Here is a 13,117-nt window from a genome sequence, read left to right on the forward strand (position 1 = left end):
AATGCAGAGTGGTAAGCTAAGTAGAGCTGGAGTTGTTATATCCTAAGTGACCAACAAACACTCTTAGTCGGGTGTGGTGACACATGCCTGTAATTCCAGCAGCTCGGGAGGCTGAGGCAGAAGGATCCTGAGTTCAAAGAGCAACAACTAAACAACTCAGCAAGATACTGTCTCTAGGGCTGGGGATGTGGCTCAAGTGGTAGCGCGCTCGCCTGGCATGCGTGCGGCCCGGGTTCGATCCTTAGCACCACATACAAACAAAGATGTTGTGTCTGCCGATAACTAAAAAATAAATATTAAAAAATTCTCTCTCTCTTAAAAAAAATTAAACAAACATACTGTCTCTAAATAAAATATATATTTAAAAAAGGGGCTGGGAATGTGGCTCAATGACTAAGTGCCCCTGGGTTCAATTACTGGTGCCAAAAAAACCCCCCAAAAAACACACAAAACAAAACAGGTCACTAAGCTTCATTTTGATTTTCTAGCTGTTGAATAAATAAAAGAGAAAGAAACAAACCTAAAGGAAAAAGGTTTACTTGGAAGAGATTCTTCATTAATATTATAAGGTAGTAGCACACTTCTCTCTCTTTTTTTTTTCTTTTTTTGGTACCAGTGTTTAAATGCAGAGGTGCTTAACAACTAAGCCACAACCCGAGCCCTTTTTATTTGAGACAAGGTCTCACTAAGTTGCTTAGGGTTTTGCTAAATTACCAAGGCTGGTTTTTGAACTTGTGATCCTCCAGCATCAGTCTCTCAAATGGCTGGGTTTATAGGCATGAACCACCATCATACCAGGCCCTTCACTGACCTACCCCCCCCCCCAATCAGTAATTTTAGATCTCTTGGGTTAAATCTGTGGTTTATCTTTATATTTTATTTTCATTATTAAGACTTCTCATCAGGAATTGTTCCTTCACTTTTTTTCCCCTCATCTCTCATCAAATTTTTTATTTCAGCTATTATTTTTAATTTCTAAGAGTTTTTATCCCCAGTTCTCTTATCATGAATATACTATAGCTTTCAGTATTTTGTAAGCACTGAGGAAATGGAGGGAAGGAAATGAACAAGAATTACAAGATTCCAGCATTGAAGGATGTGAGTTGAGATTAAACAAGTTTCTCGCAGTTCTTAAGTTAAAAACAAGGGGCTGGAGTTGTGGCTCAGCGGCAAAGTGTTCACATGGCACCTGTGAGGCCCTGGGTTCAATCCTCAGCATCACATAAAAATAAATAAAATAAAGGTATTGTGTCCAACTACAACTAAAAAACAAATATTAAAAAAAAAAAACTACAAACAAACAACCCCCCCCCAATAAAACAAAACAAAAAAATACATACCAAGGCACACCATGGGAAATTTCAAAACCAAGGGATAAGTGGCTGGCATGTAGCTCAGTTGTAGTATACTTCCCTAGAATGCATCAGGCCCTGAGTTCGAGCCATAGTATCGAAAAAAAAAAAAAAAAAAAACAAAAACAAAATAAAGAAATCCCCACAAAGAAAGAAAACAACAACAAGAACAACCTGGAGATGATTTTAAAGTTTCAAAGAACAGACCACACACACAGAGCATACATATTACAGACACCCCCACTTCTCGAAGTATGGAATAGAATCATATCAGCCAACTCAAAATACTAAAAGCTTGAAGACTGATACACAGTGGCTTCAAAATTCTGATATTATTATTATTTGGTACAGGGGATTAAACCCAGGGGCGCTTAACCACTGAGTCATATCCCCAGAACTTTTTTATTTTAAGACAGGGTCTCCGTAAGTTGCTCAGAGTTTCACTAAGTTGCTGAGGCTGGCTTTGAACTTGCAATCCTTCTCCTTCAACCTCCTGAGCCATTGGGATTGCAGATGTGTGCCACCACACTCACCAAAATTCTAAGATTATTTTAAACTCAGAATGATATACTTAGTGAATTATATATTATTAAGCAAAAATGAGGACAGATGTTATAGTTTTGATCTTGAATGTCCCCCAAAAGCCCATGTGTTACAGGCTTGGACTCCAGCCTGTGGCATTATTGCAAGGTGGTAGAAACATTAGGAGGTGTGTAGTGAAAGGCAGTCATGTCACTGGGAGCATGAACTTGAAGAGAATTAGAACCCAGCCCCTTCCCCACTCTTTTTGCTTCTTGGCTAACACAAGATGAGCTGCCTCTTTTGCCACGCACTCCTGCCATGACATACTGCCTTATTACAGGCCCAAACACAAGGGGGTCAACTGTCCACTGACTGGAACCTGTGAACCAAAATAAATAAATAAATAAATAAACTTTTTCTATGAGTTGTTTATCTACTTCAAGTATTTTATTGCTGTGATTAAAAACTAACACAGCATAACAACACTTATTATTTCCGAAGACAAAAAAAGGGCTCAGGAAATTTGTATTCTATGCATCCTATATTTTTGTATTCTGAGGATTAAATCCAGGGTCTTGTACATGCTAGGCAAGCACTCTAGCACTGAGCCACATCCCCAGTCCTTAAGCATCCTTTCTTAAAAAGCTCTTAGAGAAAAGGCTTTAAAAAAAAAACAAAGATAAAACCCAAACTGGGGTTCTAAAATACAGGAGATCCAACATTGGAAAGGCCAAGGTTCAAAAGGCCTCGAGAGCAACCAATATCAGAAAGAGCAGGACAATGAAAGGACTTAAAAAATTAAGGATGGGATATTTGTTTAAAACAACAACAACAAAAAAAAAAACGGAGGCAATCCAGGAAAAATTAACACGTGGAAAAGCGGTTTACCTACCAAATGCAAGGCCCTGAGTTTCATCCTCAACATAGCAAAGAAAAAAAGCAAAGCAAACAAAATCAAACCCCCTGCAGAGAAAAGGAAAGGTATTCATTACTCCTTTACTTCACCCAACAGTGAAAATATTTATATGTGAATAACAATGCAAATACTGACAAGTGATTTTACTAAAATTGAGGAAGAAAAATTAAGGATGGAGCTGGGGTTGTGGCTCAGTGGTAGAGCACTCGCCCAGCACGGTTGAGGCACTGGGTTTGATCCTCAGCACCACATAAAAATAAATAAATAAAGATATTGTGCCCATCTACAACTAAAAAATATTTTAAAAAATTAAGGATGTACATATGATAAAGCAAGTATAATAAAATGTTAATTGTATCATTTAGGTGGTGAGTATATGGGTTCACTATAAAATTCAGTTTTCCTGTTAGAAACTTTTTCATAACAATATGTTACAAAAAGTTTTAAAAGTATCAGAATGTAGAGGACTTGGATAAGTGTGTAGTATAAAAAAATTAAATTCGAATTTACCCAAGAGTTAATATCCATGATTCACAAATCAAGAAATAGCACTACACAGATTTTAGAAACATGAAAGAAACAGAAAAACTCAAAAAAGTGGTTGCCTCTTACTTGTTTTAAACCTTTCTCAGAACTATTTTAAAAAGACAATGTGCATGTACTAAGTGAAAAACATTTTTCAGGTGAGAATTGAAGAAAATATCATAATAGTTGGTAAGGATTCTAAAATTGTAAAGATGGGATCTGAATATTAAAAGTTGAGGAAATACTGCAGAAGAAGAACAAATACCTTCCTTTGAACCAAGTGGACACTGCCATACAAACACCACCCTAGCTACCTATCCAAATAATTTATCATCCAAACTGAGAAAATTGTGAGAAAAGGGTGTACTGATAATAAATAGAGATAATAGATAAACAGCTCTAGGAAAGGCAGGACATATTGTCTCTATAAGTAGAGCCTGGACAGAAATCTCTTTTTAAACCAACAGATACATGAAAACTTAAATCAGTCATTACCATTTACTGAGTGACTACTATATGTCACAAAAATAATATAAAATGTAGATAACTAGACATTTAAAAGTTGAGTAAGTGGAACAACAACAAAATTAACCTATCTGGGAATTTACTTCCATCTAATTCTTTTTCATTCAAAGACCACATCATTATCTGAATATTTCTCTATCTTGCTCCAAAGATACAAGAACCATAACAGCTGAGATGAAGCTGGGTGCAGCAGCGCACACCTATAGCCAGCTGTTCAAGAGGCTGAGTCAGGAGGATTGCTTGATCCAGGGGCCTCGAGGACAGCTTGGGCCTGGGCAACATAATTAGACCCCCATGTTGAAAAACAAAATAAATGTGAGATGAATGAAACCAATCCACTGCTTTGCTGAAAGTAGTTATGAGAACTGTTTATATTTCAAAAAACCTTAAAAAAAAAAAAAACCTTTCTGAGCCACAGAACACAGCTGCCTAGTCTTACAGAACAGTCCAGAACAAGAAACCAAGTCACCATTTAAGTCAAAGAGCCAGAAAGCTGCAGTCAAGAGAAGTCTTGAGCTGGGTGCTGAGGAGCACGCCTGTAATCCCAGTGGCTTGAGAGGCTGAGGAAGGAGGATTGCTAGTTCAGGATCAGCCTTAGATTTTGGCAAGGCCATAAGCAACTTAGTGAGACCCTGTCTTAAAATGGATATGGCTCAGTGGTTAAGCACTCCTAGGTTCAATCTTCAGTACCAAAAAAAAAAAAAAGTTCGTTTTTTATTAGTTTTCTTCATTGGTGCAAATATCCTTTCTGGGGTTGTAGCCATTCACCACTCCAATTCTGACAGTTGGCAAAGAACTGCATAAATGAAGGCATCAGTATTTCTTTTGCAAACAGCTTTGTGGAATCCTTCAAGATAAAAGGCAGATGAGTGTAGTCAAGGTTTATCTACAGCAGGATGTCCTAGCCAGTAGGTCTCAAATAATTAATAGGTATACCTGAACATTAACACTCACCCTCAAAGCAGCTAGAACCCCAGAATGATTAACCTCTTTTGTTTCCCCCTGCCCTGAGCAGTATAAACCATATTACACTAAAATGTCATAATCATGAACATGCTGAACATCCCTGATTAAGTACCCAGTAAGAGGAGGACAGAGGAGAGAAATCCACAGGCCATTTCCATGCTCCACCACAACCACCTAGGATTTTTTTAAGGTTGGTACTGGGGATTGAACCAAGGGGCACTCTACAAGTAGGCTATACCCCAGCCCATTTTATTTTATTTATTTTTTTGGTACTAGAGATTGAGCTCAGGGGCACTGGAACCACTGGGCCATCTCCCCAGCCCTTTTAAAAAATATTTAGAGACAGGGTCTCACTGAGTTGCTTAGGGCCTGGCTAAATTGCTGAGGTTGGCCTGAACTCTCAATCCTCCTGCCTCAGTCTCCTGAGCCAATGGGATCATAGGCGTGTGCCACTTGTCCATTCCCAGCCCCTTTCATTTTGTAACAGGGTCTCATGAAGTTGCTCAGTAGCCTCAAAATTGAGATTCTCCTGCTTTAGCTTCCCAATTAGGTGGGATTACAAGCATATACCATTATGCCTGTCTCCACTGGGATTTTTTTTAAAGCAGAACCATACAGGTGCTGCAAACCCTTTTTATTCCTAGCAGTTCTAACTTAATAACTAAGATTTAAGAATGGACAACACTCAAATGTCCAAGAAGAGTCATAAACTATTAACAAATTCTAGTCACAATGGAGGTCTCCTGTGTGATTTTCTTTTGGTGGTGGTGGTGGGGGGGGGAGTTGGGGATCTAACCAAGGGCCTCTGAAACTAGGTAAGCACTCTCTACCACTGAACTATACTCCTAGTCTTATGTTTGATTTTTGACTAAATGACATGACAGTCTCTAAAATAGCACTACATTCAACCTGCCATGTATGAACTTCTCATCTGAAGATTAAACCTACTATGGATTAAAAATATTTTGGGGGTGGGGGAGAAGATGACAGATGATATCTCTTTAGGACATGCAAAGTATTTGTTCCTTAGCATTATTCCTTAAACAGTACAATAACCATTTGTAGAGCACTTAATTGTAGGTATCGTAATTTAGAGATGATTTAAAGTATAAGATGTGCATAGATTATATTAAAATACTTCACCATTTTATATATGCTACTTAAGCACCTGAGGATTGGGTATACTTAAGGAGGGCAGGGTCCAGGAACCAACCCCCCAAGACACCAAAACCTAGGGATGACTACATTAGAAACACAAGGGTTAATGTTTTATAAATTTTATAAATTTCTCCTCAGATTAAAAAAAAAAAAACAAAAACCCATGGTATCACACTTTATCTAAAAAAAAAAAAAACATGGTATCACACTTTTTCTTTTAGGATGTAAGTTATGAAAACTGTAATTAAGAAACAATAAAGCCTTTTGTTTACATTAACTTTAAAATGAAATAACTTGATGAAATCTGAATCACTGGGACTAGAAACGACATCAAAGGTGTTTAATTTAAGGGTTTATGGATGGAAGAGAGGGCTTCTTATTATTACCAACATATAAGGATTAGAAAATACTTGAAAAAAGTTTTCGCTCATGGCTGGGGTTGTTTGTGGCTCAGCAGCAGAGTGCTAGCCTAGCATGTGAGGCCCTGGGTTTAATCCTCAGTACATAAAAATAAATAAATAAAATAAAGGTACTGTGTCCAACTATGCCTAAAAAATAAATTAAAAAAAAAAAAGTTTTCACTCACACACATTATGTTCAAATATAAATATGTGATAGTAAGGCTGTAAAGTCACTTGATAGAAATTAAACAATAAAAATTTCAAAACAGCTGTGAAGGCACAGGCCTGAATCCCAGCAACTTGGGAGGCTGAGGCAGGACAATCACAAGTTTGAGGCCAGCCTTAGAAACTTAGGAAGACCCTTTGTCTCAAAAATAAAAAGGGCTGTGGGTGTAGCTCAGTGGTAAAGCCCACCTGGGTTCAATCCCCAGTACCAGGGGAAAAAAATTCAAAACAAAATTTATGTTCAGCATTCATCTAGCATGGAGTTCTTATTTTTTACTTTTAATAAAATGTAACCGAGGGGGCTGGGATTGTGGCTCAGTAGTAGAGTGCTCACCTACCATGCATGAGCACTGGGTTCAATCCTCAGCACCTCATAAAGGTAAAATATTGTGTCCACCAAAAACTAAAAAAATTTTAAAAAGTATTTAAAAATGCAACTGAGAATCCATTTTATCTTCAATTATCTAACTCAGACTCAAAAACAAGCATAAGCAAGTATCTTTTTTATGAATGGCAGGAAAATAACCAATTTTTATAGCTTTCCTTCAGCAGAGGATCAATCTTAAGGATAATTTTCAATGCTGAAATCACGGTTGATCATTTTTGTCAGAACATTTTCAGGTTTCTAAAGTCATTATAGTTATGTCTTCCCTTGGTAGCACTGTTTGAGGCCAGACAGGTTATACAGCTCAGGCTGCATCACAGCATGCAATCAAACTATTCAGTTAATAAATTACTATCGTTAAAAATAAGTTTTAACTATGTACGTTTTTAAAGCAGCAAAACTGCCCAATTTTTAATGAAAGACTAAGATCTGCCACCGTTTTTCTGAACACGTGCCCCAGATACCTACCAGCTTGGGAAGCTAATTAGGTTTTAAGCATCACAATGTTTTTGTTTTGTTTTGGTTTTACATTACTAATGCCTAAGGGTTTTCAGTGTTAGGTCTGTTGTTACTCACAGCAGGGCCTAAGACACGAAGCAGTTGCGTGTGAGCATTATTTCTTTTAACTCCAGCAAAAGGCCCGCAAACGATAAAAGCGAAGGGCTCGACCCACATTCCCCTTGCCCCTCCATCCCTTCTTTACAAAGATGGTTTAATTCTGGCGGGACCTGGCGTGGAACACCGTGGTTCTTGAGGGACAGAGAGTGCGTGGGTGTGTGTGAACACCGCAGGAGGATCAGTAATGCGTGATTAGAGTGGGAGGGAAAGATGTTGCTTCTTCTAGGGCGGGAAGAGACGGCGAGAGGTGGCTGTTATGCATGACCTGGGCCGGCACGAGGGGAAGATGGTGATCGCAGGGTAGGGCAATTGCCGGGGGGTTCCCTATTACCAGGTGGCACTGGTTGCGTCCTGCGGTGAGTGATTCGAGAGCAATGAAAAGGGCGCGACACTAAACCCGGGAATTCTAGACGAAAAGAGAGGAAAAAAAAAAGGGCGCCGAGTAACAGGGTTATTATGGGATGGCTGAGGGGGGCTCCGTGGGAGAAATTACAGGATCTTCCTTACCCGCCAATTGCTGTACAGTCTCTTAACTCGCCGATAATAAGCGTCTTTGTCTAGAGTCACAGCCATCGCCCAGGACACCGCTTCTCCTCGGGTTCCGAGAATCACGCGAGGTCCCAGCTCCGCCACCCGCTTTCGGCCCCGGAATCCCGCACTCTCTCAGTGACCCGGAAGTATCAACCTCAAAAATGCCCTTTCCGCTTCCGGGTCCCTATAGCGATTAAGTTTTTTTTTTTTTTTTTTTTTAATTCTGTCTCCGTGGAGGGTGGGCAGAGACAATGATAAAAAGGGGGAAATCAACAAAATGTGCAGCGAAGAAAAAAGTCGATTTTCGCGGGGTTTCTGGTCAACTTCGCCACCGCCACAAGCGAGTCGATTTATCACGTGACGCTCTGCCCCCGCCCTTACTCTCCGCCCCGCCGCAGTTTCCAGGAGCTCCGAATTTTTGCCAAGGCTGTAGCTGCTGGAGAAGAGAAGATGGGAGGCAGGCTCTGCCCCACAGGAGCTGCCGCGCGCTGGTGTAAGGGCCCCACCCATCGGGAAAGAAGGGGAAGCGGAAAGAGCGGAATCTGGCGTGGGATAGGAGAGGGAAGACTGTAGTGGCACCGGCTGAGCCCCTCCTAGAAGTGATGGGAAAGCAAAATTCTGTACTCCTCCAGGGCTGAATCCTTGATGCTAGCTAGGTCCAGTGCTACAAGCCGAAGGAGAACTCAGTCCAAGGAAATGGAGCCCACCCTCGCGATAAACTAGTACCTACGCTAAGAGGTGGGACTTGGTCCTAAGAAGGAAAATAAAATGCCTAGGGTTCAGTCTGAGCCATTGAGACGGTAAGAGGCGGGTTGAATTGGCTTGCGGGCGCAAAAAAACCTTTAGTTCCTATTCCAAACCCCTTCCCTGGGCTGAGGTTGTGACAGCACCTTTTCTTTCATCCAGTCCCTTGCTGCACTTCATAAAAACTGATAACCATCCTATGGCTTTCCGAAAAGCCCCCTGATTTCAGTTAATTAGAAACAAAATAAACGTGGTTAATGAAATTCATCCTTGTCTCTTCTAAGAACTTTTTTGGAAGTTTGGAATATTCTGTCTATTTACCTCGGATCATTCCCTTAGCTAAATAGACAGCCTACATTTATATACACCCTTTAGATGAGTACCAATAACATCTGCTCTATCCAAGGTGACAGTACAAACAGCATTGAATTTTAGGTGTTGAAAATTAGCCACCATGCATACAATTAATACTTACATTGGGTTTGAGCAAATATAGAACAAGGAAGAGTGAAAAAGGATTAACTTAAATTTATTAATGCCAAGGGGATGGAAGGTAACAGTTCCTGACCCTCCAGCTGTATCCACAGTTCGGCCAGGAACAGGCTCTGCCAGAGGCTAGGGCCAGCGCTACATAGTCTGTGGTTAATGGAGGTGTCTTAGGAAGGGGTGAGCGCACCAGCTGCTCTAAGTCTCCTTTCCTTCCCCAGAAATGAGGAAGTGGTCGTGTATTATTTAAGGAGTTCCCCTGCCCACCCAATCCTCTCAAAATTGGGAGCAATCAGGTACAAGTTTTCTTTTTCCTTTTCACCTCCTGGAGTCCTGGGTTTCCCCACATCTCCCCTGCCCCTCCCACTGAGTCCAAGGGCCAGAGTAAATTAAAGTACAGCAGCCACCCAAGCAATGGGGACCATGCTGGGACTTCAATCATCAGCATCTTCGCTGGAGTCTGAGTTGGCTGGCATCATAGGATCATCAATGAGTGAAAAGTCCCTTTCTGAGCTATCATAGCCCTGAGATAAATCATCATCATCTTCATCCTCCTCATCGTCGTCATCCTCAGGTTGCAGTGGTGGCAACCTCAAGGCAGTACCAGAGGTGGTAGTCGCTGGTGAAGTGGGGTAGCCAGTGGCTCTCAAGCCTGGATGATGATGGTGGTGATGGTGGGGGTGGGGGTGGTGGTGGTGGTGATGAAGTATGGTGCTGGAGTCTACATGAGGGGATGATGTTGCACCACCCATTACGAACGGCATAAAAGGCAAAGATGTAGAAGTGGCACTGCTGTGACCCAGAGATGACACAGACTGTAGGCCACTACTGCTGTGTTGGAAGGTATTATGCAGAGATAGGGACCCAGTGCCTCCACCCTGCATCAGGGCCATCATCTTAGAAAGGTCTGGTCGTGTCCTACGGGCCCGCTTCTTGCTGCTCTCTGATGCAATAGGCCCTGGCAAAACCCGGTTGAACACTGTTTCAGTGTGGTGACCCTGGGAGGAAGGAACAGAAGATAGTAAGAAGAAAAGAAAGAAAGAAGGGGGTAGGGAATAGGAAAGGCAAAACAGGTCCAGTCAGACTAGGCTTGACTGGTGGCAATGAGGAAAAGGAAATGGCAGACTTAGCTGGTTCATGCAGTCTGATGCTGAAGACAGAGAATTTGATTGTGTGAACCAGGAATTTTTGCTTTCCCCCATGACTATATTGTACCTACATTCCATCTAATCATTTCAAAATGCTTACCTTTGCTAAGAGATCTGGGTAAGACAGTGAATGATTCGGTACATGCATTGAAAAAATTCATTTAAATGTTTACTGAAAGCAGGGTGTTCATATGATCTTATGTGAAGTGTAGCGTAACTGATATTTATAACATTATCATCTATTTCCACATAAGAGCAGAGTCAGATTAAGACTGCTGGATGCTGGCAACACAAAAAGATTATGGGTAGCACCTTACCAAATTAATTTAATTTTCCACATTATAAAAAACAAACAAAAAAGGCTGGGGTTATAGCTCAGTGGCAGAGCACTTGCCTAGCCTGTGTGAAGCACTGGGTTCAATCCTTAGCACCACATTAAATAAAAAGACAAATGTAATAATGGCATGCTCTCCATCTACAACTACAAAAAAATTAAAAAAAAAAAAAACCATAACCTTTACATATCTGAATTTTAAATGGTTTCTTCTAGATGTTCTGACTATAAATTTTGATTATATTCATTGAGTCTGGAAGTTATTGCTTTTAGCACCTCTGTTTTGCAGCTGGCCTAACCACAATACTTGGTGAACAGGCTTAAACTCTTGGAAGTTGATAAATATTTCTCTAGGCTTTATTTCCAATCTAAGCCTAACATTTGACATGGGAACATACATTTCTGACTCAAAAAAAAAAAAAAAAAAACTTTAAAAATGTAATTTGATAATGTCTAAAATCCTGCAGATTCCAGTCAGAGTGTAGTGTTAGATTCACTGTTAATTCTACATTAAAAATTTTTTTGTCAGGTGTAGTGGCACACACCTATAATCCCAGCTGCTCAGGAGGCTTAGGCAGGAAGATTTCAAGCTCAAAGCCAGCCTCAGCAACTTAGTGAGGCCCTAAGCAACTCAATGAGACCCTGTCTTAAATACAAAAAAGGGCTGGGGATGTGGCTCTAGTTAAATGCCCCTGGGTTCAATCCCCCATACCAAAGGAAAAAAAAAAAAAAAAAGTTACTGAGAGGCTGAGGCAACAGGCTCACTTGCACTCAGGAGTTTGGAGCCAGTTTGGGCAACATAGCCCAGGTTGGACTCAATCTATCTTCTCTCTCTCTCTCTCTCTTTTTTTTTTTTTTTGGCAGTACTGGGGTTTGAACTCAGGGTACTCTACCACTTGGCTCTATTTACTCCCAGCCCTTTTTTGGGTATTTAACTCGGGGGTACTCGACCATTGAGTCACATCCCCAGCCCTAAATTTCATATTTTATTTATAGACAGAGTCTCACTGAGTTGCTCAGCGCCTTGCTTTTGCTGAGGCTGGCTTTGAACTCGCGATCCTCCTGCCTCAGCCTCCCGAACCCCTGGGATTACAAGCATACCCACCGTGCCCAGTTCCCAGCCCTTTTTGAGATAGGGTTTTGATAAATTGCACATGTTGGCTTACCTCAGCCTCCTGAGTTGCTGGAATGCACATCATGCCCGATGTGAAACTCTGTCTCTAAAAAAAAAAAAAAGAAAGAGTTAAGTGATATGGTCATGATTTTCTATGACCATGAGAGACTAGGAAAAAAAGTATAAGAGGCAAGAACAAGTTATACTGGGGGAAAGGTGTGTGTTTTATAAAGACTTATATAAAGGGATGAGTACATTTGGAAATATGGAATAACCTACTAACCAAAATTGATTTTCTATTACTGACATTATTGTTAGTAATTCTCAACTTCATATATTGGGAAACTCCATGACTGTTTTCCTAAATAGGTCCCACAAATCACATCTAAAATATATAGAATTATAAAAAAAATTTAAAGGATTCGCTTGGGATGTAGCACAGTGGTAGAGCACGTTCCTAGCATGTGTGAGGCATTGGGTTCAATCCCTAGCACTGCAAAAAAAAAAGAAGAAAAGAAAAAAACAGGGGAACAGGGGGTTGGGATTGTGGCTCAGCAGTAGAGCGCTCGCCTACCACGAGCAAGCTGCTGGGTTTGAACCTCAGCACCACATAAATAAATAAAATAAAGGTATTGTGTCCAACAACAACTAAAAAATATTAAAAAAAAGAAAAAGAAAAACCAGCACCCCCCTACTTTTGAGGGTGTAGATATTGAAAAGGTCTAAGGATTTTCCAAAAATATCTTTAGTTTTGAGAAGAGCAGGATAAACCCTGAAGGTTCTACATATCTTACTAATTCTTGTATTTATGTTTAAAATACTAAAATTGAATGTTTAGAACTTTATGCTCAATTAGAGCTGAAGATACACAGTACTGCAAGAATACCAATAAATATATTCCACATTTTTTACAGGTAAATCAAAGGTAATTTTACTCAGAAAGATCTATTGAAGATTTAAAAAATTATATATTATATAATATTTGTTAAAAGCCTTTGACAACTAGTTTGAGTCCAAAGTGGTAGTGCTTCAGTCTTACCTTTTTTCCATTCCTAGAGTTAGCCGTCTGTACTGATTCCATACTCAAACAGTTCAATTCTGCCTTGTTATTTTTTTTACATCTCTGCCATTTCTGTTTTCTGCGCTCCTCCATATACTGTAATAGGA

General features: G+C 40.2%; 2 protein-coding genes across 7 annotated transcripts in view; both read right to left on the bottom strand.

Annotated features, from left to right (window-relative positions):
• The window catches only part of Supt16h (SPT16 homolog, facilitates chromatin remodeling subunit), a 33,487-nt gene extending 25,214 nt beyond the window's left edge, over positions 1–8,273 (bottom strand). The window contains exon 1 of the mRNA XM_027922377.3: positions 8,101–8,273. Coding sequence (XP_027778178.1) covers positions 8,101–8,166 — 66 coding nt within the window. The 5' untranslated portion in view covers positions 8,167–8,273. The remainder of the gene's footprint in view (positions 1–8,100) is intronic.
• Positions 8,274–9,376: 1,103 nt separating this feature from the next.
• Chd8 (chromodomain helicase DNA binding protein 8) overlaps positions 9,377–13,117 on the bottom strand; it is a 62,117-nt gene continuing 58,376 nt past the window's right edge. For all 6 annotated transcript variants that reach the window (XM_071607743.1, XM_027922337.3, XM_071607739.1 and 3 more), the window contains exons 37-39: positions 12,990–13,106; positions 12,003–12,056; positions 9,377–10,352 (exon numbers count right to left, since the gene is read on the bottom strand). In XM_071607743.1, coding sequence (XP_071463844.1) covers positions 9,789–10,352; positions 12,003–12,056; positions 12,990–13,106 — 735 coding nt within the window. In that variant the 3' untranslated portion in view covers positions 9,377–9,788. The remainder of the gene's footprint in view (positions 10,353–12,002; positions 12,057–12,989; positions 13,107–13,117) is intronic.

Source organism: Marmota flaviventris, chromosome 2 (assembly GCF_047511675.1).
Source record: "Marmota flaviventris isolate mMarFla1 chromosome 2, mMarFla1.hap1, whole genome shotgun sequence".
In the NCBI taxonomy this organism is placed as follows: Eukaryota; Metazoa; Chordata; class Mammalia; order Rodentia; family Sciuridae; genus Marmota; species Marmota flaviventris.